Below are 27,467 nucleotides of genomic sequence, written 5' to 3' on the forward strand. Positions count from 1 at the left end.
TTTAATCAGTAAGGCTTTATTAGTTCTTTCCATTGTTTCACAGACCACGTTAATGTCGTAAACTTTTGCAAATTGTTACAATTATAACTGTTATGGCCAAACATATGAATGTTTTAGGTATACATTTAAGAGCAGCTGTACTACAGTGCAAGTGTCTATAACAGATTATGCTGCAACAGTGTCAATATTCTAGGCCATAGTTTATACTAAAATCTATGTAGAAAAGATAACCAAACAGCCCACTAGAAATCAAACACACCGTATAATTTACTATGCAAGAGATGATTGATAAACTGAAATAAATATAGAGCACAGAGCAAGGACTGGCACACATTGGAAAATATCAGATCAATGTCAGATTTCAACAGTCATTTTAAATAAACAAACACTGCACATTGCCCTCAATTAACATACTCAATGTTCATCATTAGCAAAGCAGTTTATTTTTCCCATAGTTTGTATAGTTGCATTTTCATGTAACATTACAGAAGTTGTCCTTGTAACTCCACATGGCTTCCGGAAGCCTAAATTATGCAGGTTGCAGTCAAGACAGTCAGTTGTGCAGCCGTGAATGATAACATGCTGGTAACTGTAAAAAGCACTGTGTACAGGCCACTCACCAAGCTTAGCAGTCGCAGACTCAAGATCTGCAAGAAATCCAGGTATGTGTTGCAGCTGCTCCTGCAGTTCCACCAGGCCGCTATTCTTTTTCTCCCAGTGAGCCGATAGCATCACCATCTCACTGTCCACCTGCTGAGAAGACCGGAAATAAGAATGATTGACATGCTACAGTTCAAAATAAATAAATAAAAGATTGAGTAGGATTTAACATAGGAAAATAAATAAACTTGTTGAATATGGCCATACTGTGTGCCTGGCCTAAAATAAATCAAACTGCACCCATAAATCTAGGATTGCAGCAATACATCTGTATGAGAAAAGGATTACTATACAAAATTGGTTCTACGCCACTTCTAGTGCAGATCCTGACACCTAGTGGGAATAAGAATAAATGCAATCAACACCTTCATTTTGGGTCACTAGAACATTTCTTTTTGCCACAGATTAAACATAAATCATATTATACAAGAACATATTTGAGAGAAATGTCCAGAACTCACACAGTATAAAATAGTGATAACTGAACTGGAAAAGTACCCACAGCAATAAATATAGGTCAGTCAAGTGGGTACAAAAAGTCAGATACTCATTAGAAGAATATAGGAATCTGATGGATCATTCCAATATCATCATCCTGTGAGGTGATCCAGTATACAGTAGAAAGCAGGACATCAAATCGCTAGGAATCTAAAACAAAAGTTTCTCAGTAATGTCACTTGCTCCTTGTAAAGGTATTGTCTCCCTTCTCATTTACAGGGGCTGAGCTCACAGAATGGCTACCAGGGACATCACTGGTCCATAGCAGCTTTTTCTATTTCTTTAATTCATGAGAACCCAGCGTGTCTCCAGTGAGCAAGCGGCAGGTACATGTACAGCAGCCAAAAGGAAGATTTCTCGAGGTCTAAGGATTCAGTGGTTTCCCCAATGGTGCAGCACTAGCATTACAATATTTACTCTGCATAGTTCCCATACATTGTGCAGCCTTGTTATTTAATGTATATGTTCCCATGTCTCAGAATAGAAATTGTAAAGTTTCAATTACTTTTCCTCTACATACACACGGTTCAGTGGAAAGACGATCTTCCAATAGTTTGAGCTTTATATAAATAGCTTGCATGGAGTCATCCATTCAAATTTATAGTGGCTGCTTATAATGGCAGCGAGAAGATACTCACTTTATACAACCAACTATACCCAGTAATTCATGCGCTTGTAACAGTGTATGTTCTCCTGTAATCAATCTACTATGGCTCACAGATTTGTGAAGCAGTCATCTCTGGGCCATCAGAGTCTGGTGTGTATTACATGTGTTCATACTGTTGTCTAGTGCGCACTAGGAGGTGAATAAACCATTAATACATCCAGAACTTACAGGCAGTGTTACTTAAACCATTACCATATTGCACTGCCCACTGGTTATAGCAGGAGGTAGTAATAGCAGTAGCGCACGCAGGGGGGCTTCTGAGTACCTAGAATCCTCCCCTGCACACACACCGACAGCCCGAGCCTTCTTCCGCACGGGCTGTCAGAAAACTAGCCCTTCTGTTATTTCAGCTGAGGCAGGGAACCCTCTGTCTGCACTCACGTTGCTGAAGGTTCAAAACCATCCCCCTCTACACACGCTGCTACACGGGAGCTCTCCACAGTCCGGACAGGCAGAATGGTGAGTTAACCCTTTGAAAACCTTCATGGTTTCTAGAGTGATTGCTTATGAATGCTTCCAAAACATTACTAGCCCAGGCATGTATATGGATGGAAATATATATATATATATATATATATATATATATATGATACTGTCTCTGCCTGCTCTTCTCTCTGAATCTATATGAGACCTGGAGCTCCATCCCTTAGCTATATATATATATATATATATATATATATATATATATATATAAAAAAAAGTCCAAATGGCCTGGCACTACTCCCGTAAATAGATGATGCTGCCTCCGTGCCCTCAGTAGAAATGTAAGATACTTCCAATATGACTGCGGCACTGGAGGTCTTCATTCAGTAGAAAAACTTTATTCAACCAACGTTTCAGGACCTATAGGCCCTTTTGTCAAGGTATCAAACAAATAACATTCACAACCTTACCTTAAATACACCCAAGTGCAACTGATCCACTCCCGGAGCCGCCCGCGTCTGCACGCTGCAGGGCACGTCTCATTCTGATGACGTGTCTGCAGCCGACTGACTGCTGTTCCCATGGTAACGTAAAGTAATATAACCATTTTGATAAAAGTGGACCAATCTTCAGCATGGACTCTAGGGGGGCGATCAATTGTTTTTTGGGCGCCCATTGGAGCAATTAAATTGTTCCTCAGGATGAGTGTCCCCTATGTGTGAAATCAGAACAACCCGATTTACTGTTTAAAGCCATCTAAAAGTACTGATTTGGGCACCCAAAGTGCAGTCTTATTGCGAGAAATGTATGCAGCCGTGGCTATTCGGAATCGGTATGAAATACCGCCGGCTCGATTCCCGGCAGCGCCTGGCCGACAGATGAGCAGAGCCCGGCAGCGGAAGCCTGACAGCGCTGGAAATCCTGATCGTTGCTATGGTAAGTATATACTAACCTAACCCTCCTTAGGGGTGCCCAACCCTAACCCTAATCCCCCCTCTAAGTGCCTAACCCTAACTCCCCCCTTCCCCGTTGCCTAAACCCCCCTGGGGGGTGCCTAACCCTAAGTCCCCCCCCGGGGGTGCCTAACCCTAACCCTCCCTCCCCTAGCCTACCCCTCACCCTCCCGGGGGGGTGCCTAACCCTAAGTCCCCCCCCCGGTGCCCTAAACCCAACACTCCCAACCCCCCCCCCCGTGGCTGTCCGCTGGTGGCGCCCGGCATCCCTTCGATCGGGTTGCCGGGCGCCGGTCTCCCGGCGTTGGGGAAATATCAGGCATTTCACCCTCGCCGGGATATGACATTCGGGAAGCCGGCTGCTGGTATTAAGGCAGCCGGTTTCCCGATTGCATACCGGCTATTCGAGCCCGGATGGAGCAACAATTGAATTGCTCAGTCAGGCACCCAAAAGAAATAGCCACAGTAAAAACAATAGAAACGCTCCTCTAGGAACAGATCATCCACTTCAGGATTTATTAAAATGTCAAATTACTTAGTCAAGAAAAGTTAATTATTATGGTTAAAAACAAAATACTTTTTTTCTCATAATTACCACCTATTCAGCTTTCCAAAATATTTGAACTATTAACTACATAAGATTGGCTAGTCAGCATTTATATGAAAGGAGGGAGCTGACAGACCCAGGACGTCAGTTTAACACCAGCCAATTAGAATAACAGAGGTGGCGATTAGAGATATAAAAGGTGCATAGTTCAGCTGGACAAACTGGCTTATCTAATAGAGGTAAACTCTGTTACATTAGCGGTAGGAAAATTGGATGCATATGTAAAAATTGTTTGACATCCTGATAATAAAATATCACCAGGTCGTTTCACCAGAAATATGATGTGGGCGTCATCTTGCTTGTGTTAGTGCCACAAGTGGTGCCACCAAGACATGCTTAGGGAAGTAAGGGGTATATTTACTAAATGTCGATTGTCGATTTTAATCGATTTAAAATCGATCAAAATCGATGTGTTTCTGGGGCTAAATCACACATTTTCTAACAGTCAACTTTTGAATTAATTTTTTAAGTATTAGTAAATATGTGATTTAGCCCCAGAAACACATCGATTTTGATTTATTTTAAAGGCATTTTGGAAGTCACTGGAGCAAGCACAGGAGTTGAAATCACTGTAGCTAAGGCCCAGGCCGAGACGACTTGCCTTTTGGGGATGTAGTTCATACTGTATCACGGCTGTCGGGATGCCGGCGTCGAAATCACGACGGTAAGTATTGGGGTTAGGCACTAAAGGGAGGGTTAGGTATAGGCTGCAGGGGAGGGGGGGGTGTTAGGTTAAGCTGCAGGGGGGGGGAGGGGGGTTAGGTTTAGGCTCCGGGGTGGGAGGGTTAGTTTAGGAGTAAGGTTAGGATACTTACCTGCAGGTGTCTGTGTCCTAACCCTGTCGGGATTCTGACCGCCGGCATCCCATACCTAACCTGTCTTTTGCACGCACAATGGAACACAACCAAATAAGGTTAAAAAGCACGCACTGCACAAAATGACTCCAGCAGACATCAAGTTGGATCTGACAGCATTCAAAAGCACCACAAATGGCCACTGGGAAATTGACCCAAGATTTTAGTGACTTTCAGAAGTAAAAGGTCAAAAGAATTTGAATTAATTATAGTCCTTTTACTATTAATACTTAAAGCAAGAGATGTCATGTGCACCAAGAGACAGGGGCGTCTTTAGAGAGGAGGGGGCCCGTGTGCCCCTCCTCTTTTCCCGGCGGCCGCCAGCCCACTGACACGGCATGCCGGCCACCAGACAATTAGTAGACTCTGGGCACTAGAGTGTGCCTGGAGTCTAATTTGCATGCGCAAAACAGCGGAAAAATGGCCGCGGCGGCCTTTTTTCCGGCTTTTTGTATAGAGCTTACACCCGGCACGGGACCTTGGAGAGGTAAGTTTTAAATAATATGGGTACACCCTGGACCCAGTATAGATACGCCCCTGCCAAGAGAGCACAACAATTTAAATTACTGTTGTCTTAAAAGAGAAATTGGTTAGGATACAGCTGTCTGAATTGTCTAATTGTTTAAAAAGTAGTTACAAATGGAAGCAAATTCAAGAGTGTGAATCCTACAGATGTGTCCTCATACATCTAGCCTCAATACAACATGTGGCATGAGATGCCAGGCGCAGATGAGCTGCCAGGTCCTGTGTGTCTATTCTGCCTGAAATGCACTGAATAATTTGATATGTGACACTTGTATACCCGTGTGCGACTGAGTCTGTATATGAAGCACAAAGGAACTTGGTGTGGAAAAAAACTGCAGCCACTACATTGTAGCATTTCGTATACAGATTCAGACTCTGTCGCACACAGATATAAAAGTGTTGCATATCAAATTATTCAGCACAGTCTTGGTGCATCCTAGTTACATGACATTGCGACTAAGGGCCGTATTCAATGAGGAGCGCTATCGGCGATAATTTATCGTCGATTACATCATTGTCGCCATTTTCACTTATCCCCATATTCAATTTCAAAGACTTTTCGCACTTTTGTAAAAAAAAAAAAAAAAAAAATTTGAAAGTTCCTTAGGACACCCCAAAAAAGGTACTTTCATATTGGGGGCGAAAATATATTGGGGGGACAAAATGTTTTCTAAAATGCGGCTGGTAGATTTTTGAAGAAATTTAAAAAATCACTTTAGGGACTTAAAAGTATGCTTGCACCCATTTTCATGTACCCAAATTTAAAGGGACTAGTTTTTTTTCAAAAAAATATAAAGCTAAATGCTATTCTTCACCACTTCTTCCAAGACACATTTATGCACCTGCCGCGGCTATTTAAAAACCCCTATTACCTTCAGCAGACACGCCAAATCGGGGGTACCCATAGTGATCCCCCATGTCAGACCATCTTTTGGGGGGGGTGACAGGCTGATTTCCCCAAAAGTGACAGGACTTTACTATACATACCTTTCCGCCGGGTCCTATTTTCACCGATTCCTCATTGAAAATGGGGATAAAGCAGGCACAAGTTCGATACTTTATCCCAGGAAAAAACTGCGATGATGGCGAAGAGTCCGACCTCTGACTTTTCGCCTCAAATTGAATATGGCCCTAAGACGCATTTTCACCAAAAAAGATGTCCAGCGTTAGCAGTCGCACAGGACCTGTCTCGTCAAGAGGGGCAGCAAAGATATATGAGGACATATATGTAGAGATTCTAATGATAGATTATTTCCCCTGAGCTTTGGACTAAGGACTTCAGACGTTGGTCCCGCAAAGTGACCCACAAGCATTTGAGGAACTTGCCATCACCGTGGACAGGGCAGGGGTTTTACAGCAAGTATTTATGCCACTGATGTTTCTACCCAAGTGCACAGCAGGTGATAGCCCAAACGCTGCCCCACGTGGAGAACAACAATATGAAAAGTTGCCAGCGAGGTAAATAATAAGGTAGAATGCTTTTAGTGTGGAAATGTGGGTCATTTGCGGATCCAATGTCACATGCTATAGGATCCCATGAACTGCAGCCTGTCTCATGCTCTTCCAGTCCTACCTTGGTTACTGTGCTAGAAGTCCCACAGCAGGGAAGCCCAGGGTGTTTCAAGTGATGGTAATACAGGACACAAAAGTGGTGCTGTCCTGACGTTAATGGAATCTGGAAGTGAACTTACACTGGTCTCCACCATTGTGCTAATAGAGTCTGTGACTATACAGAGAACCTATATTTTACAATCGTACACTCGGAACCACACAGTTTTTGACAAAACAGTTTTATAGTCAAGGAACAAAACAGGGTAATAGCTGTCAGAATGCTGCAACTAACATATCCCCTCATACAGAGCATATTTCCTCTCTGATAAAATCTTCATTGTGTAAGTAATGAAAGAGGCTATAGAAGGAAAAAAAGACTACGCAAGAAGAAAAGGTGGGAGATACACAGGTGATTAGAGAGATCTTACCATAGTAACACTCTGGTCTTTATCAAGGATGCTAACTTGACAAAATACAGAAATACAGTGGGGAGAAGTGTCACGAGAAGTGGCGGTGGAGAGAAAAACACAGCACTATCTTGCTGGGAGAACCACAAATGAAATATTGCCAATCAGGGCAAAAAGATAAAAGACTCTAATCATATACAGGATAGTTTACCCTACAGGATTTTAAATGGGACCAGCTTAAGTATGCTAACCTTGAGAAGGCTTCCCAAGTTGCTGTATTGAGTTAGTACCTTCTTTTAAAGGCAAAAAGGATAGGACTGCTAGTGGGATCTCTCTTGGTTTGTTCATTTTTGCTATTATCCTGGATGGGGCTGGGCATCGTCCACACAATGGCATTTCTGAGTTTAAATATATCTTGTTTTGCTTCTGGTGGAACTTGCAACTGTGGTATCGCAACAGCGGTGGTGAGAACACACTGTTTGGCTATTATTCCACCTGCCAGCCCTAACTGCACGAGGGGTGTATGATTATATTTGGGAATTGGATTACCAATCAGAGGACTGGTAAGTTATAATTCAATACAGATACTCTCCCCTAGCTGCTGAACGTAACCATCTAATAGAAGGCAGCGGCAACATTCGATCTGGGCAGCCAATTAATAACATGCTGCTGATTCCAATTTCAAATTCTTTTTATACATATCAGAGATGGCGTTTCACCAATTACCCACCTGTTTTATGTACTCTAAATAGGGACACGATCAGATTTTTTCTTCAGATATGGACGATAACGATTTAAAAATCGTTCAGTCGTTCATATCTGAAGGAAAATCGTTCATATCTGACATGCCTGAACGATGGACGATCAACGATGCGCGTTCCCGTTTGTCAGATAACGATATCTGACATCTGATGGGTTTGCAGTCAGACTTGGACGATTCCATTCATTTTAATGCAGTCAAAAATCGTTCAATCGTTCAAATCGTTCAAATCTTTGGTCAAATCGTTCAGAACGTTTAATCGTTCAATCGTTCATCTGACAAATCTGACAAGTCTGACAAATCTGACCGTGTGTACGCTCCATTAGTCTTTTCTGACTAACAGCCTTATCCTGGATGAATAGAAACACTCCCCCTAATTGATTGAACAATACATTTTTTCAAACAGTGGTGATATAGTTTATCTCTATATACATTTTAACAGGTTTTTGTTTCCATCTGCTAAAATTGCTTTTAAGCCTCAAAAATTGGCAATTTGCGATTGGTCCACTCTATTTTAACATAGTTGTGTTGTGATGACAATTGGATCTGTTGAGTGAATATATTTCTGCTGATTTCAGACTAGGGCCCGTATTCAATGTGTTTTGCACCCGCAACACTTTTTCGCCTGCCAGACTTTTCACCTATATCGCGTGTTTTGGGTGCGGAAACTTTTCGCACGCTCGTCCCCGTATTTAATATGAAAGTACGCGAAAACGGCATCTGGCGAAACTTGAACAGGTGGAAAGTCCTCTCCAAAATGGGGTAATCAGCCCATTGTAAACTTTTTTGCCTATTACATTGCATTGACTTTCAGCCTAGACGGAAAGTCTTTCAAATTAAATATGGCAATACTTTTCCGCCTGGCGAAATGACGTCATCGCCAAAACTTTTTCGCCGATCTCGGCTTTTCACTCCAAATTGAATACGGGCCTAGGAACTAATGTTATACAGCCATGGCCAGATAATTTGAGAATGTCACAAGTATTAGTTTTCACAAAGCTTGCTGCTTCAGTGTTTTTAGACCTTTTTGTCAGATGTTGCTATGGTATACTGAAGTAAAATTGCAAGCATTTCATAAGTGGCAAAGGCGTTTATTGACAATTACATTAAGTTTATGCAGAGAGTCAATATTTTCAGTGTTGACCCTTCTTTTCAAGAACTCTGCAATTTACCCTGGCATGCTGTCAAGCAAATTCTGGGCCACATACTTACTGATGGCCGCCCATTCTTGCCTAATCAATGCTTGGCATTTGTCAGAATTTGTGGGTTTTTGTTTGTCCACCCGCCTCTTGAGGATTGACCACAAGTTCTCAATGGGATTAAGGTCTGGGGAGTTTCCTGGCCATGGACCAAAAATTTTGATGCTTTGTTCTAGGAGCCACTTAGTTATCACTTTTGCCTTATGGCAAGCTGCTCCATCATGCTGGAAAATGCTTTGTTCATCACCAAACTGTTCTTGGATGGTTGGGAGAATTTGCTCTTGGAGTCAAAATTGTGAATTATCCCACTCCCTTGGCCGAGAAGCAACCCCAACATGAATGGTCTCAGGATGCTTTGCTGTTGGCATGACACAGGACGAAGACTTTTGGAGGATGACCTGGTGTCAAGAAGGGGAGCAAAGAAGCCACTTCTCTCCAGGAAAAACATCAGGGACAGACTGATATTCTGCAAAAGGTACAAGGATTGGACTGCTGAGGACTGGAATAAAGTTATTTTCTCTGATGAATCCCCTTTCAGATTGTTTGGGGCATCTGGAAAAACGCTTGTCCGGAGAAGAAAAGGTGAGCACTACCATCAGTCCTGTCATGCCAACAGTTAAGCATCCTGAGACCATTCATGTGTGGGGTTGCTTCTCAGCCAAGGCAGAGGGATCACTCATAATTTTGCCTAAGAACACAGCCATAAATTAAGAATAGAACCAAAACATCCACCAAGAGCAACTTCTCCCAACCATCCAAGAACAGTTTGGTGACGAACAATGCCTTTCCAGCATGATGGAGAACCTTGCCATAAGGCAAAAGTGATAACTAAGTGGCTCGGGGAACAAAACATCACAATTTTGGGTCCATGGCCAGGAAACCCCCCAGACCTTAATCCCATTGAGAATTTGTGGTCAATCCTCAAGGAGGCGGGTGGACAAACAAAAACCCACAAATTCTGACAAACTCCAAGCACTGATTAGGCAAGAATGGGCGGCCATCAGTCAGTATGTGGTCCAGAAGTTGATTGACAGCATGCCAGGGCAAATTGCAGAGGTCTTGAAAAAAAAAAGCATCTACACTGCAAATATTGACTCTTTGCATAAACAATGTAATGGACAGTAAAAGCCTTTGACACTTATGAAATGCTTGTAATTTTACTTCAGTAAACCATAGTAACAAAAAGGTCTAAGAACACTGAAGCAGCAAACTTTGTGAAAAAAAAAATACTTGTGTCATTCTCAAAACTTTTGGCCATGGCTGTATATGATATTGCTATTGTAAAAGTGGTCAGGTGATTTGTATTGCATGCATTATATATATATATATATATCTTATATTTAGTTAGAGATAGATATATATATATATATATATATATATATATATCTCTATCTCTATCTATGCGCATTTATAAATAAATGTGTAATTTGACAGCACTTCAATTCACTTATTTGGTTTTATAGCTAGTGGTTTCACAGGTACATGTTCTAAAAATGGCACATTTTCACATGTGTGGCAAACTTGGGGAGGAGAAAACACCTATTGTGCAGGTTTGAGCATCTTGGCATGGACCTTATTGATCTATCAGAGAATCAGCTCTGGGACCTGAGTATTTCCTGCCAGACTATGCCACCTGATATTCTGAGGCAGCGCTGCTAAAAACAAAAAAACAAAAGTTCCAGTACAGATGAGTCTGCACTAGTGAGATAAATATAGACATCGTTAAGGCCCATCTATATTAGATAATCTTAATTGGCACTAAGTCGGTGGTGCTCCCAAGGTCTGATATAGTATTACACCAACTATTTGTTGCTAAGAGCAGAAAGAATTTTCTCTTTTCTGGGCACTCATTTTGTAAATCAAACATAGTGAATTAAAACTTAACTTTTAATAGCTGTACCCTAAATAACTGATACTTTAAACGGTATCTAATTGATTTGTTCTAATACAAAGGAAATGAACAGAGATTTGCATTGTGATTAGATACCATTTAAATTAATGACTTAGCATGTAAATCAGGCCCTCAGTGTCAGTTTACATCCCTTTAATTCGGTAACATTTATTGCAAACAGCTTAATAAAATGGATTTTTGAATACTTTAGCTCATCAGTCACATCTCTGTGATGAATTGTATTTATTAACTTAATATTGATTCTTCAATTTAATACTTATTTTAATTACACACACCTCTTGTGTTATTTAGGGTACAACTATAAAAAGTTAAGTTTGAATTAACAATCTGTGATTTACAAAAAGAGTGCCTCAGAAAAAGGTCTTTCCCTTCTGCCCTTAGCAACCAATAGAACTAGCCTTAATACGCCATGAGGTTAGCAGTATATACAACACATTACATAACATGCAGCCAGCTGCATATTAGATACAGAGTAATAATGAGGTTTACCTCCCCGGCTTTAGCACATTCTCTAGCACCTTTATGTAGGGAAGCCCAGGACTCTTCGTACCTTCACAAAAATAAGAAAGTAGAGGTATATAATTAAAATACATGTAAAATGCCAGAAATTAAGAAAGCAAAACTAGTACTGTATGTGGATGAGCCTTCAAAGAAGAAGAGTCAGAACATAGTCCAGTTTGCTTTATGATGTTCAAAATGGGACACTTAGGGAGAAAGCTGAGAAACACAAAATTGTGGAAATGAATGGCGTGTACTAAAAAATAATGACATTCTTCAAATAATTTGCTTCCATGCATTACACTAAAGGAGGGTATCCACTACCTGACAGTGAAAAGACTGAACAATAACGATATCGTTCACTACACTGCAGGGTGCCCACAATTGATTGTGCCCAGTGCAGGCACAATCAATCATCTGCAAACATGCTGAACCTGACGATATCATCAGGTTGACCAGCATGTTTGAACGATGATAGATGTCTAAAAGACCAAATTTTCAAACAATGTTCAAACGATTATCGAACGATTTTATCGTTATCGTTCAACTTTATCGTCTAGTGGATGCCCCCCATTAGATACTTTAAACTTATACATTATACAGTACACTGAAAAATAAAATCATACATGCAATCATGTTTGTAACTGATTTGTATGTAAAGACTCGATGTCTATTACAAAACAAATATGCCGGTGTCTCTGGGCTTGATTCAGAGATGGACGGTAATGCAAACGCAGCTGCATACTCTCACGGATCGCAATTGCTAAAATATGCCAATGCCTTCCAAAGCATACCCGAGCATAGGGACGCCCACTGCTGCCTTCTCATATCCGTACGACTACGTGCAACTGCATAAACATTGGCACCATGGAAGCACAGCAGGCAGCCATGCTTCATATGTGGCAAGTCTGACCGGTCTCAGACTAGGCAGCTCTTGTGACACGCAGTGAGCTCCCGTGCTGCTAAAGAGATCGCAGTGCATAATTTATCCACACACCCCCATTACCACTCCCCAAACGCTGACAACCTGTCACTCACTTTGCGAGTGGGTCCTTTGTGTGGGTTTGATCGCCATGAAATCCCCAAGGGTGCGCAGTGCAGCGTTCGTGCATGTGCATTAGCAAACAATCGCTCGATAGGCATAAAACTCGCCATTGCGTCCAGCTCCGAATCAGGCCCTATGTCCATAACCCAAAACTTGTAATGTTTGGCACACAGACAGATATACCCAGTGCATAGGAAAGATGATTATTCAGCAGCTGATACACTGTGTATACACAAGCTTAATATTTTTATCCCATCACATTTCCAAACTTGCCCGTTATTTGAATGTCAAAATAAGAACACTATTTACTAAGCACTTAACTCTTACATTCTCATTATTATTTTCTACCTAAACGTGTATACTGACTTACAGAAGCATCTGCCTCAGGGCTGGTACAAATCAAACTTTATTTTCTAGAATTACCTGTGACCATACAGTCCATAGCCACTTTGATAGAAGCGCATGAGGATGCTCCCTGGCTGTTCAGATAGTATCTTATTATAAGCACAATTCAGACCCCATCTGTTTCTCTGCCACTAGGCGCAGCCATGGGACTATGCTGTGTAAAATGGCTTATGTCTTCTTCTCTTCCACAGTATCCATTTAGCCTCTTTTCATCCCCCCCAGGTCCAGTTTCCCAATTCCTGGTAACTTTGCTGCTTGGCTTACTGATTTTCGATCATTTGATCTGCCTACTCTCATGGGTGGCAATTTCAACATATTAGCATGACAACCCCACTGACTGATTCCACGAAAGCACCTCCTGCGCCTAATTCAACAAGCAGAAAGCAACACAAAAATTCTCTCAATCTGATCCTCTTCTCATCTTCAATGAAGCAACTACTCTTTTAACAAGCCTGTTCTGCCATGATCTTGCAGCATCTTTCTACAGCACAACATTCACTTCAGCTCCATCCACCAAATCTCAATTGCACACCAAGTAAACTTGCCAGCTGCAAATGTGCTCTCACACTGCTGTGCAGCACTGAAATACAAAAACCAAAGCCTCTTCAAATCTCCTAACCTTTCATATTCTGGACTATCCAGTGACCAACAATTTTGTTACTTCATATGGATGTTCCAATGCTACCTACCTAAATCTCTACATGTCTACCTCTCCCCCAAGAGTACTGGCCGGGTGTCAAACTTGGCATGGTCTCCGCTGTATTCCTCACATCCGAGCTTATCATCAGTCCAGTTGCCTGCATCTTTAAAATATAATACTTCCCCAATCAAAGGATAATTTCTTCCCAAATGTCAAAAAGTTTTATCCATTCTATTATCTCCCACGCCAACTCCGCAACCTCCTACCTGGTGCCCTCTTACCCACCTAGCATTGCTTCAGTTCTTCTTAAATGCACTACCAAGACTGACTTTCTCCCTCTCTGCTCCATGCGACACCACAAATTTTTACACTGGCTCCTCTGATCCTCTTGAATCAGATTCCAATGGCTCCCCTTCACCTACAAAGCCTTCAACAGCACCATCATTTCATACATTTATAGTCTCTTCACAACATTTTCCACCTCACACCATCTTAGATTTACCTCTCAGCGGCAAAATGGTAACCACCTCTCACTCCGGTCTACAAGGCTTCTCACATGCTGCTTCTGGAATTTTATACTACTTTCGACCAGACGTTCCCAAAACCCTTCAATTCTTTAAACACTTTCTGAAAACTCCTCTCTCCATTAGATCCTGCTTTACACACACTGACATAACCTCACAGCTGTCTACACATGCGCCTATGACCTTTTCTTAAGAGCTGGGTCCACCTTATAGTTTGTTTTCAAGTCTGCAGTTCTATGTATGTCCTGCTTTCCCAACTGTAACACACTGCAGAGAACTGTGAGCCTTATAAATCATTAATTATTATAACGGCAGTACTCTCTCTCCAGAGGTTTTCTTGAGTTGCAATTTATTTAGAACACTACCCAAGAAAATGCCTATGTCAACAAACACTTAAACTGAAGAATTCAATAATCTTTTCAATGTTTTAATGAACTGCATCAATGAGGTAAGACAATGGTGAATTACCTGCTAAGGAGTTCCACACCTGCTGGAAACTTTGTTACTTGTTCAGTCGGCCTATGCAAACAAGATGCAAACATTAATCAAGGAATCAGTTTGTGCATGCAGACAAATAAATGATTTTGAAGGTTACATTAAATAAATATTAGGCAGACAACAAATGTTAATACCTGTGCTGCTTTTTTATCTTTACATCTCTTGACTTGTCACCCAAGCTCTTAAACCTGTAAGTGAAACATAAAATATAGGCTTCAAACTTCAACCAGAGTTCATCTAAACATTACCAATAAACATTTGTTGCAGAGCCAGCATGCATTGTCAGATCTGAGGCTGTGTTTACCAAGCGCAGAGTACACTACTAATACAGTTTACAGAAAGTACACCCAGAACTTGTTTTCTAGTAGCTGTCATCGTCTCTCTATAATGGAAAGTACCGTACAGAAGAGGATAGTGGCTTTCTGTTCGTTTAGGTAAAAAATAATAATAATAAAAAAAAAACAAAACACATTACTGCTAAAAGAGACAAGTTTCAATTACAGAAATATGGCAAGGATCAGTGAGCAACATAAAAAACACAGACCGAAAATAATAATAATAAAAAAAAAAATAAATGCAAGCCAACTGAAGTCACGATAGAATAAGAATAGCTCACTTTTCACTACACCATCTGTGCAATCTATATATTATTTCTGAACACCGATTACGTCAGTGCAGTCGAGTTCCACTCATTAAGAGAGCGGTCTCACGATGTTAGCTAGTGAGAAGCCAGGTGGGGGAAAGGGAGATCAATGAATAAGAATATAACCAGGAACAGTATTACCTGTTATGTCCCACTGTACTAATTTAAACAAATATCAAAACATGAAACTGTTAAAACTGGTGGAGAGGAATGAAAAAAAAAAAAAATTTCAAAAGCAACAGGAACCAGTATCAGACTGAAACAGTAATTCCCAGGTGCAATTCTTGGTATTCTGTGTAATTAGAAGTTCATCAAATGGTTATAGTTTACATAAAATGGTGTAAATGGTAACTTGTGTTAACCAAGGGAAACTGTGCACTTGGACAACGTGCATTTCTAAACTTCTTCACTTAATGGAAAAAATGAGTTTTGTTTTACAGTCCATTAGTAAATTCAACAGCAAACATAACCTGACTTGTGCTGTTGATCTGCTACAGTATATGAAACTTCTTCTAGATGCTTTACTAAATTAAATGTTTGCCAGATAGCAAGAACATCCTAGAAATCCTCTTGTAGTGAAATTAATTGCATACTTTTATTTCAGAGCAGCAGCCACCCAAGCTTTGTAACAAAGATGTGGAGAGAATACAGCAAATTACAAGGGCAGAAATGATTCAGGAAAACAGAAAAATACTAAATGAAGTAGTGCTTGCTCCTCTACACCAAAAACGGTAAACATTTTTGTAGCAGAAGTACCAGCTTTGCATATCGTTGCTTTTCAAGTATTGTAGTGACCTTCAGGCTAAAAACAAATAAATAAATCTATGTCACAAAACTAGAGTGTAATACAGAAATTGCGTTTTGAAGTTCTGTTGAAAATTTGTGGTCTGTTCCTTTTTTTTTTTAACTTTACACAGGAACTTGTATTTGTACTGGAACTTGTATTTGTACTGGACTCTTGTCACTTAACTCTAAATATATGGGTTGACACGACTTTGGGAATAATTGAAAAGCTCTGGGAGGTAAACACCGTGGCTAATTAAATCTAAAGCTGCATACACACAACGATTTAGTTAATGAACGATTTTAGTAAACGATTTTTTCCCTTGAAAAAATTAACTAAAATCGTTTACTAAAGTTGTTCATTTACTAAATGTAATGAACGATTTTTTAGAACTAGAAACGATTTTTGCATTTTAACTTACTGAAAATCATTCAGTTGACAAGTCTGACTGAACTACAAATTACAAAACTACAAACTACAAACGTGAACGCGCATGAACGATAATCGTTCGACTCAGAAAGTGAATGATTTTTTCAAACGATTATCGTTAAACGATAATCGTTCAAAAAATCATTGTGTGTGTATGAATCTTTACCCATAGATTGACAAGACAAAACAATTCTTTGCCAGACATATTTTTACCCTCCAAGATCGATTTGGGCTGGAGGTTCAGAGTTCCAGGATTCTCCCTCCTCCTTCCAGAATATAAATGCCTACACTAATTACAATCTTGTGTTATTATTGTAATTAGTGTAGGTTTTCATATTCTGAACTGTGCAGGATATCACCATGCTTCTGAGGAAGGACATAAGGTCTGAAAAGCTTTAAGCCTGGTGATCATTATTGATCGGGGAACTGCTGCCGCTGTCTTCAATTACCCAAAATGAGGAGGGAGAATCCTGGGACTCTGAACCTCCAGCCCAAATCAATCTGGGAGGGTAAAAATATTTCACGACTTGATACCCCTATACATACCCTTGTGGTTATATGCTTTTTAACTCTGTTTATATGCGAGTGTAATGTTAGAATACATAATACATTTTGTCCTTTTTTTGCAATATTGCACTATGTTCTTTTTTTGAGTAATTGAGGATCACATTTGGGAGGAAAAAGTTTGGATTCCTATTGTCTGAAATATTCTCATTTAACTCTGGAGAAGGAACATATAGAAGAAACTTAAAGGATTTTTTTGATGTAAGGACTCATTTATATTGTTGCATGTTTTATTTTGCGCCATTTGAGGGGATTATTGGTTCCTGTAAGTCCTGGTAGGCACATAAACCTGGATCACCAGAGTGCCCTGGATGACCACTGCATCTGAGACAGAGGTGGTGTACAGTGCCGGCTGTACTGGAGCCAGGTGATAGAGAGACAGGGGACATGTAGCCGACCCCTGAGGATCCTCCCGCTATGCCGCTGCTGCTGCCAGGGGTCCCGGGTTGACCGGGTCAGCCCGGCAATGATGGACTGCAGCAGCCTGCCCCTCATCCTCTGCCCGCTCCGCCGACGATGACAGGGGCAGCCCAGGAGTATGGACTGCTGCAGCTTGCCCCTGATCCTCCTAGCGCTCTGCCGCCGCTGCTGCTGCCCAGGGTCCCACGGTGACAGGGGCAGCCCGGCAGTGATGGACTGCGGCAGCCTGCCCCTGTGATGGAGGTGAGGTCAGGATGGTAAAAAAGTAGGCTGACACTGCCGGCCAGTGCCGCCTACTTAACGTTCAGTTGGGCTGAACTTTTCCCCTACACTAGAACGATTAGTTTGGGAGAATCAAACCTGTTTGATTTTCCCAACTAGTTGGAACGACCGCTTTTGGCTGTTTTTCAGCGCGTGGGAGCAAATGAATGATTATCTCCCACACACTGGACGATTATCATTCCAACAAGGAATGGATGGTTGGAGGAAAGTTGGTGTGGTGTATGGCCAGCTTTAGAAACTGTGACTACAGGCTAAACAAATCAAACAGATTGTTTTTAAGCCAAAAATATAAACATAAATATAGCAATGGAGAAGTGAAGAACAGTCTACAGATAGTTTGTAATCAACAGTCAGGAATTGCAAATACTTGCACAACACAGACAGCTAGAGCTCAATAATGTTAAATTGTCACTGCCAAATGTACAGACAAAATTAAGCACTAGTGCTATATTATTGCAATGCTCTTTGAATTGGATTATAGGGTATAGGAAGGCAGTGTAGGAATTGTACAGGGAAAGGAAGAAATAAAGAGTCGAGACGGCACGGACCTTTCAGATATTAATTAGTTTTATATAACGTTTAAAGATTGCTAGGGTCATTGATTTTAAATGTTACTCAATATGCACCTCTATACAATATTTTGTATTGTACCCAATAAAGTGATAGTTTCTTTATAATTGTTGTGAATGTTTCTTCTGTACAGTCATTCAATTATATACACTCTGCGGCATGAACATTTCATTATCTTGCAGAAACTTGCTATTACATATGCAAGACCACAAAATAAATTTTCCCCTGCATAAGTTGGCATCTCCCCAATATAGGGCACAAGGTGTATGAAATTATTTTGTTTTCATCAGAGAAAGTCATTATTACGAGAGGTCCTGTGCGTAATCCTCCATCTCCATTACCTCACTCTGGCTAACGTGAACCCCCATAACTTGTATGAATGTCACTGTGCCGGTTATTATCATTGTAATTTAAGGTACCACAGTTCTCCACAGAGTGGCGAGACAAATAGGGATTACAAGTTAAACAAAATAGACGCAGGCATGAAACCATGAAGACATGAGTATGATGAAGGATGCTCATGAGAGAAGGACAATCTAGTTGGGAGAGGGTAAAGCTGAGATAAGAGGAGCGAGTGTGGTCCTGAGTGGAGATTAGGACAGTTGTGTGGGTGTACCAGTGTGAATTGTATAGGTGGGAGTACAGTAGGCTATATAGAAGGGTGTTTAAAGATTGAATTACTTGGGCATGGATTGCGATTCTATGGGAGGAATATAATTCAACGCTATGTGATGCCCAGCTGTGCACATATCGGCCAAATACAGTAGGGCCAACACCGCCAGTTTCACTCGCTCCTGATGTCTTAGAAGTGGTAGCGTGAGATTGCCATCACCTGATGTCTTGAGGTTATCAGAAGTGAGGGCAAAATCATCAATGATCAGCAGCTTTGAAAATTTGCAATTCAGTAAATAAACCTTTTGACTTTTCACTAAAAATTGATCAAAGATCTAATTAAAGCAATCTCAGTACAATGACTAAGGCAAAAGCCCAATTGTTGACAAGGGAGTGAGAAGAGAAAAAGCAAAATAGGCAGTTGTACACCATTCAGCCAAGCAGTCTGTAGGCATAGGAAAGTAGTGAAATATGGCGATAGCTGGGGAGAGAAGTTGGCTCAAGAGATGGCATCTTTATAATTGGTGAGATGAACTTATGTATAAATGAGGATAGGAGTGATGGGGGATGAAGGTGAGCTAGGGGAGGGTATGCAGTGGGGGGGAGGGGCAGAGAAGTGGGGCGGCAGGTTGTAGTGAGCGAAGACGAGTGAAGAGATTTCAGGCTAAATATACTAAGTGGCGGTTTTGGTGTCATTTAGAAACAGATGGAAAGCGCCATCAATTGACAGCAATTACTAAAGGTCGGTTTTGATGTCTAAACTGCCCAGTCGATCCCCAGTGGTTTTTAAATGACAAGCCGCTGTGGAGTGTTCTATTTGGCAGTGGTTACTATCTATTTCACTGTGGTTTCTCTTGAAACCACTGCAGATTTGAAGCTATTCTATTCATATACATTTAATAATGCTTTTATAAAAAGGACATTCACCTGATATCATAGAAACTGACCACTGCGAAACAGAAGCTATTCTATTCATATACATTTAATAGTGCTTTTATAAAAAGGACATTCAATTGACATCATAGAAACAGACCATTATGAAATAGAAGCTCTTTTCATATTAATTTGTGCTACTCATTTGTTATATAAATTGAATGCTGCTTTCTATAAGAGAAACAGACCACAGTGGATTAGTGTTCTTCTATTCATATTCATTTAATGGTGCTTTCACAGAGACAGCATTCACCTGACATAATAGAAACAGTCGGCTACTTTCACTTTGTGGTTGCGTGAGGAGTGTAAAGGCCCCCATACACGGTACGATTTCGCTACTATATCGTACCATGTATGTGCATAATATCGGACAGAGCGTGCTCCCGTGGGGTTGCACCTCCAGATCTTTCTGCAGGTTCATTTGATCTGGGGATGCGATGTACAATCCCATGCAACGCTATGCGGGAGGGGTATGCTGGCATATCGGGCGGTCGGCAACCTGAGCGCACCATGTGTGGGGACCGTCCGTTATGTCAGATCCCCCGTCGCGTCGCAAGGTGCATATCGCACTGTGTATGGGGGCCTTAAGTGGAGAAAGAGAAAGTTGTAGGAAAGGATAAGGAGAAAGACATAAAGTGATTGCTTTGAGCTGTGTTTTCCAGTGAGTGAGTGTTTTAATTTTTTCATGTTTGTGTATTTCTGCTACATATCATTCATGTCTGGTGAGAGACATCCTAATCTTCCATAGCCCAATAGGATGATATTCTTGTCAATCAATTGTTGTCTGTCAAAATCAATTAATTTACCAGCTGTTTCAGCAATTGCGCCTGTGTAATACTGGGTACACAATGACATATATTGGACAATCAATTGATCGGCCAATATATTTGGTGCCCGTCAGCCAGTGTGCACCAGCAATAGGTCTGTGAACTATGTAGTTCACAGACATATCACGTCGGCTGTGCTGCACAACTGATGGCAGATGTATCTGTCCATCAGCCAGTGTGTATTTGCGGTCTGCCGACCACCCGTACACATACAGCAGAGGCTGCGAGGAGGGGGGCGGGACACGCCTTGGCCAGCTGGACCCGCGGAGCAGATGATGGCCGTTCATACACACTGAACGACCATCATCTGCAGATATATCTGTGCAGTGTGTACCCACCTTAAGGATAGTCAATTTTTTCGGTGGGTTTACTGCCAGTTTCATGCTGATTTTCAAAATCCCTGCTTGATAGATCCGGGGTTTCTATTCTATTCTTTCTGTGGTCTAAAACACTGATTGTGCTTTGATATTCAATTCTGTTCTATTTTATTCTAAAGTGTGCTTTGATGGCGGTTTGGCAGTAGTTTTGGCCTTCAAAAATCTGTGGATAGCCAAACCGCCTCCAAACTGCCGGGGTTTAGAACCCCCCGCTTAAGAAATTTTGCCCTTAGTTAAACATTCCAGATTTAATAAGATGAACATGTAATCAAGTGACATTTTTCTCTAATACACTACTGGTACATCTCGGATGACGGGGGGACGGCGGATGAGCCATTCTGCACGTGTGCGTAACGAGTCCTGCAAGCTCACACGCAGTGCCCCCAAGTCATCATTCAGGGGTGGCGCTCTGGAGTGTTTCCAGAAAACAGGGACATGTCAGTCCCAATTTCTGGGAGCGCCAAGGCCAGTGTTTGCATCTTGTGACAGATTTAATGGCCTTGCAAGCAGCCAGGATGAGGCGGATGGCATTGGATCTGAGATGGATCTTCATTCTCCACAAAATGTGGAGAATGAAGAGAGGAAGGAATGGGGAGTATTGGAGAAGGTGCGTGAAGTATTCAGGGTCTGCCATGAGGAGATATCTTTTACAATTGGGTCACTTGTCTTTGAATTCTGACAATATACAGAACAGCTGCAAAAAGTCTTTAATACAAATCTATGCAGCACTTTTTAACTTTTTTTTAGTGATTTTAGTTGTCTTGTTAAGCATCACCACCGTACGCATATTTTGCATAGCCAATATTTATTCATTAGGTGGGTAAATCTGCAATCCCATTCAGAATGAAACAATGCGAGTAACTGGAACAACAGTCATGTTAGGTCTTTTCCCACAAGAAATGGCAGCATGGGGTTTATTTTTTTGCTCTCATTATAGACAACACAGATTATATACAGTGGGTCTGATTCAGCTTTGGGAACAGAGTGAAAAATAGCACTCAACTGTGAACCTGGACAAACCATGTTGCAATGCAAGGGGTGTAAATACATACATTGTTTTTTTGCATGTGGGGTAAATACTGGCTGCTTTTGAATGTAGCTCACAAATACTGCACAGCTTTATTATTACTCTACAATTTAGATGTCAGTTTGGACACACCCCTCCCAAATGCAATGCTGGCCATACACGGGACGATTGATCACACTATTTGGGCAGTTCCTACAGGTTGGACAGACCAATCATTTGAAAATAGTTGTATTTTGAGTCTTCTGCGACCCCCGAGGCGTAGCCCCGCCGTCGTCTAGTTGGATCGCAGATCAGATGGTTTTGCAGAGAGATCTCAACTGATCGTGTAGGAATTGACACACATTATGTGATGTGATTGATCAAATCGGTATGGTCTTATGTGAAATAGTTGCATTTTAAATACAAATCGTCCTGTATCTGAAGGGAAGAATTTTCAAGGGAAATCGTACAACTGATCTGACCAACTTTTGAATCTCACCATGTATGGCCACCTTAAATCTCTCTGCACATTTTAAATCTGCCCCACCTGCAGTGCAGCATGGTTTTACCAAGATGATCAGTTGAGTGAGATATCTCACTCTATTTGCAAGTCTAAATCAGGCCCTGTGTTCATAAAGATCAATGATTCATATAGCTCCCAACATATGCAGCAGAGTTTCCAGCAGATAAATATGTTTCCCAATATCAAGATGTTGATGTATTAAGCATTGGAAAGAGATAAAGTGGAGAAAGATAAAGTACCAACCAATCTGTTCCTAACTGTCATGATACAGGCTGTGTTTCAAAAATGAAAGTTGCGAGCTGTGTTTGCAGCATTAATGTACTTTGTACTTGTATTTAATGAGAAGTATATAAAACAAGCTACAAATATGAATTAATGTGCAAGCAGGGGCACAGATACACAGGCCCAACTTTGTCTGGGGGCCTGAGGTAATAGGGGATGTGGTGCAACAACCCCAGTCCTACTTGGTGCAGTCCAATGATTTTGTTGCTATAGCAAACCTCAATAATGTCGTCACCAACAGTTTCCATTTTAGGGGCCAAGCCAATTAGCCACAAAGGGTGAGAGTTCCATTTGCCACGGCGTTAAAATGCCGGCAACGACACCATCTCGCATCCCTCAAAACCTGCACCCTGCCCAAATTCGCTCAATTTGCTCGTAGCCCCACACTTTTGAGCGACTTTGGGCTGCCGTAAAGTGCAGCTGTTGCCGCGATGATTCTCATCCATGAATACATGCGGCTAATTGGGTTGACCCCTTAGCCATAGTAATACTTTGTCACAATGCTGATCACTGTATATGGAAATGCTACAGTAAATATTACAATGTATTTTCTTATTTTTACTGCTTTGAACTAATTGTAATGGTTCTAGCACACACAGAATTGCAGCACTCTGAACCAGTAGAGTCTGTTGCAAAATTAACACTGCAGCTCTGTAACAGAATTGGCAAATGCAAAATAATAGTGTTACGAAGAAAAAAAAAAAAAAGGGACCTTTAAAAACAAAATGAAGATGTATACATTTGATTTGTTTAGTACTAAGCTCTTCCTTTTTTTCTCTAGTAGAGAAGACGAATGCAATAGGTCGAGGTTGAAAGCACCACAAACACACTGTTCTTCATCACACCTAAAGCTGAACACGTACAGAAGACCAGACCTTTAATCTCCAAAATCACTTCTTAACCATGCTGATGTGTTAAGATGCTCTTAAAACCTCTACAATTGAGTGGGTTAAGTAAATACCAAAATATCACAATGCAGGTGTCATGTTTTACTGTGACTCTTGTGCCACTACAGGAAATGTTAAAAACTGCAACTTCTTACTGCAAAGGGGTCTCATGTACTAATTAAATAACCTGTACACACATCTACGATATAAAAGCGAAAATGTATCTGTCTTTCTATACAACTCCACAGCTTACAAGCCAAGACCGTGAAATTTTACATACGAGCGTATTAAAACACGGCGGAGGCAACTAAAAAAATTTTAAATTTAAATTAATAACTGTTAATTTTTAATTTATTAAAAACCACAATTTTTGCTGTACGCTCATTGTGGGGCCTCACGGCATATGGGTAGAGGCTCGGAGCGAGCGCTATGTGTTGTCATGTTCTTAATGTTTATTATCAAAGAGAGCTTTAGAAGGCTTTCCCAGCATTCTCAGCTGTATTACTATACCAAATTACGCAACAACATTGACTTTTCTCTTCGAACTGTGTCAAAATATGATTTTGCAAGGTCTCTGCTGTACTGTGAGCTGCCAAAATATTACACATGGAATGCTTCTCCAAGAGTTTTTATGCGCAGAAAATAGGGAGTCGCTGTAGATGGTCATCCTGGTATCAGAGCAACAGAAGCTCTTGGCCATGTTTACACTGTACATCCGACAAATTTTTAAAGCTTTTATCTCCGAAATTTGCTTTACACCGTTGCAGGTCCTACTTCCGTCGAAGACCTTAGGACTGTGGATGGGGAAGTTTGTCACACTTTTCGTGAGGCCTGCCTAAGGAGATGTTTGTTGGAGGATGATGTGTAAACAAACATTCTTAAAATCCCGGGCAACGCCGGGTACTCCAGCTAGTATTGCATAAAACTCATTACAGCCAGAACAGAAAAAGGAAACATCCCACAATTATCTCTCACTGTACTTTCATATGTAATTACTGGGAGTCAGAGGTAGTGACAACGCAGAGAACAACTAAATCTCAGCAACTATGAATGAGCTAGTTTATTACAAGCCTATATACGTTTGAGAATATACTGTGGGACATTTATTTAGGAAAAAAATAGATTTGCCCATAGCCAACAAGAATGTTAATATGTCTATTGCAGTGGTTCTCAAACTCGGTCCTCAGGACCCCACACAGTTCACTTTTTCCAGGTCATCCAGCAGGTGAACAGGTGTATTCATTACTCACTGACACGTTTTAAAAGATCCACAGGTGCAGCTAACTGTTTCACTAGTAATTATGTGAGGAGACCTGCAAAACATGCACTGTTTGGGGGTCCTGAGGACCGAGTTTGAGAACCTGTGGTCTATTGAAAGGAAAGTAAAACACTGCAGCTTTGCAAATCCAAGCATCTGCGTAACATGTTGCAGCATCTACGTACAGAGATGCAGCATCAGTTGCAGATCATTAGATTATAACATCCCTGAGTAAGTCCCGCAGAATGAGAGACTGAACTAAGGGCCTGATTCAGATCCGGTCGCAAGCGCTGAGCACTCGCAACCGGGTTGATAGTGGCCCACAGCGCATGCGCATGACGAAGCCGGCTCCGTCGTGCGCATGCGCGAGACCCGGCTAGCGATGGGCAATCCATCGCTCCGGGTCTCACACCAAAGGGGGCGAGCTGTCGATGTTGAGTGACAGCTCGCCCCGTTTGGTGGGCGGGCCGGGGGGTTGGCTGCCCAAACGGAGATGTTCCCGAGGGAACGCTTGCCGTTTGGGGGAAGCCCCACTGACATCACAAGTGATGTCAGTGGAGAGCTTCCGGCTGTTAGAGCCGAAAGCTCTCAGCTTGCGATGAGCAAGACCCTACCACAAGGGTCTCGTCGCAAGCCCGATGGTCGAGACCATCGCGACCATCATCCTGGCCGCTCGCAATAGCTGTCGGTGGCAACCCACAGCTATGCGAGCGGCCAGGAGGACGCTCCATAAAAAAAAAAAAAAGACGCCCTGATTCAGAGCGACTGTCTCTGAATCAGGCCCTAAGACTGACACTGCGTACAAAGGTGCAGTCGCTTGATACGACACGTCTATGAAACATTTGCAACACACCTGCATTTTGTAACCACCCAACTGTCAATCACTCTGCGTCTAAATCCTCTCTGCGAGCAACATCGCAGACTTAGACACATGTTCTGCAATAAAAACATCTGTCAAGTGCGTAAATATCGGTATAGCTTACTCTGAATCAGGCCCATTATCTGGCACAATGGTAAATGCCATCCAGATGACATTTGATTGTCTGTGTGTGCAGTCACCTTACTACCAGCTGACTATCCAACCCAAACACCACATGGCAAGTCATCTTGTAGTCTTAGTTAAACATTCCAGATTTAATAAGATGAACATGTAATCAAGTGACATTTTTCCCTAATACACTACTGGTACATCTCGGATGACGGGGGGACGGCGGATGAGCCATTCTGCACGTGTGCGTAACGAGTCCTGCAAGCTCACACGCAGTGCCCCCAAGTCATCATTCAGGGGTGGCGCAGAGGAGTGTTTCCAGAAAACAGGGACATGTCAGTCCCAATTTCTGGGAGCGCCAAGGCCAGTGTTTGCATCTTGTGACAGATTTAATGGCCTTGCAAGCAGCCAGGATGAGGCGGATGGCATTGGATCTGAGATGGTAGTGGCAAACAATACATATATAGGTTTGTGGAGTGACACAGGATAACCTTTGCAGTTAATTATACATTGCGCTCATCATGTTAGGACTATGTAGGGTACTTTAGTCAGTATACAAAGAAATTATTATTCCTGGAGCACTGTCTATGCTGCATTCCTCCATCCTTCAGCATTTTCCAGCAGTTCCTCTGGTTTACTTCCCTTACACAACATCTGAGTGACAGCCCAAATACAAACATCTAGTATATCCCTGTGCCCCATGCAATGCAGCAACACTGTAGAGGTGTGTGGCTTTCACAACAGCTATGAATGATAAATATTGAAATACAAATGAAAAGTCGACACATTAAACTAGGAATTCGGAGCAAGCAAAACAAGCAACGTTCTTCTGAGTTCCTTAAACTAGCAATGAGGGAGGGGAAAGCACCTCCTGCCAAGTAATTAGTTACCCTGAGTGACCTCTTACTGCGAGGAGGCTGCAATAAGCTGCTGCATTAGTTATTATTATGTGTGTGTTGAGCTGTCCTGGGTCCCGTGTGCATGGTAGTAGCAATACGTGATGACATGCTGGCCCCAGCTGAGGGCATGTACATATGCGGTGAGCGCCGCACACATTACCCGCTGGTGAGATCCTGCTGCACAGTCAGCAGCCGCTCCCGCAGTGTCTCAAACATCTCGGCGTTACCCGACGAGGACTATGCAGCACCGCACGAAGTACGTAGCCCAGCCTGCACCATGTCCTCTATCGCCTCGCAGCGTCACAGTCACAAGGAGGGAGGCGGGACCGGAACAGCAGCGACCTCCGCCCCCTCTGACTGTCACATCAGGGCACCGGTCTCGCTTGTCAGTTGCTGCCATTACAGTTACTGTCCACTAGGTGGCAGCATAACCCTCATGAAAAGCTGTCTAATCATCACAGGTTCTAGAGGTCTTTTTCTTCAGTTAATACTGTCTGTACTGTATATGCATTTACCACTCAACAAAGATGTCCCCTAAATTGTCGTTTTTTATTATC

General features: G+C 41.8%; 1 protein-coding gene across 1 annotated transcript; it reads right to left on the reverse strand.

Moving 5' to 3' along the window:
- On the reverse strand, positions 1-27,250 carry LOC148519860 (dysbindin-like). The gene is made up of 5 exons (XM_088475944.1): positions 27,071-27,250; positions 14,761-14,814; positions 14,597-14,647; positions 11,506-11,566; positions 1-753 (listed from the first exon to the last, which is right to left on the reverse strand). Exons 1-5 carry the CDS (start codon positions 27,124-27,126, stop codon positions 415-417), a joined length of 561 nt encoding a protein of 186 aa, XP_088332070.1. The 5' UTR covers positions 27,127-27,250; the 3' UTR covers positions 1-414.
- Between the last annotated feature and the right edge of the window lie 217 nt (positions 27,251-27,467).

This window comes from Taudactylus pleione, unplaced genomic scaffold, assembly GCF_031769625.1.
Source record: "Taudactylus pleione unplaced genomic scaffold, aTauple2 ptg000179l, whole genome shotgun sequence".
Classification (NCBI taxonomy): Eukaryota; Metazoa; Chordata; class Amphibia; order Anura; family Myobatrachidae; genus Taudactylus; species Taudactylus pleione.

Excerpts from the sequence above, each read along its gene's own strand:
- LOC148519860 (XM_088475944.1), bottom strand. The coding sequence starts at position 27,126 with ATGTTTGAGACACTGCGGGAGCGGCTGCTGACTGTGCAGCAGGATCTC. Across the intron at positions 14,815-27,070 it reads CAGCAGGATCTCACCAGCGG|GTTTAAGAGCTTGGGTGACA; the intron begins GTAATGTGTGCG and ends TTTCACTTACAG. Across the intron at positions 14,648-14,760 it reads AAGATAAAAAAGCAGCACAG|GCCGACTGAACAAGTAACAA; the intron begins GTATTAACATTT and ends TTGTTTGCATAG.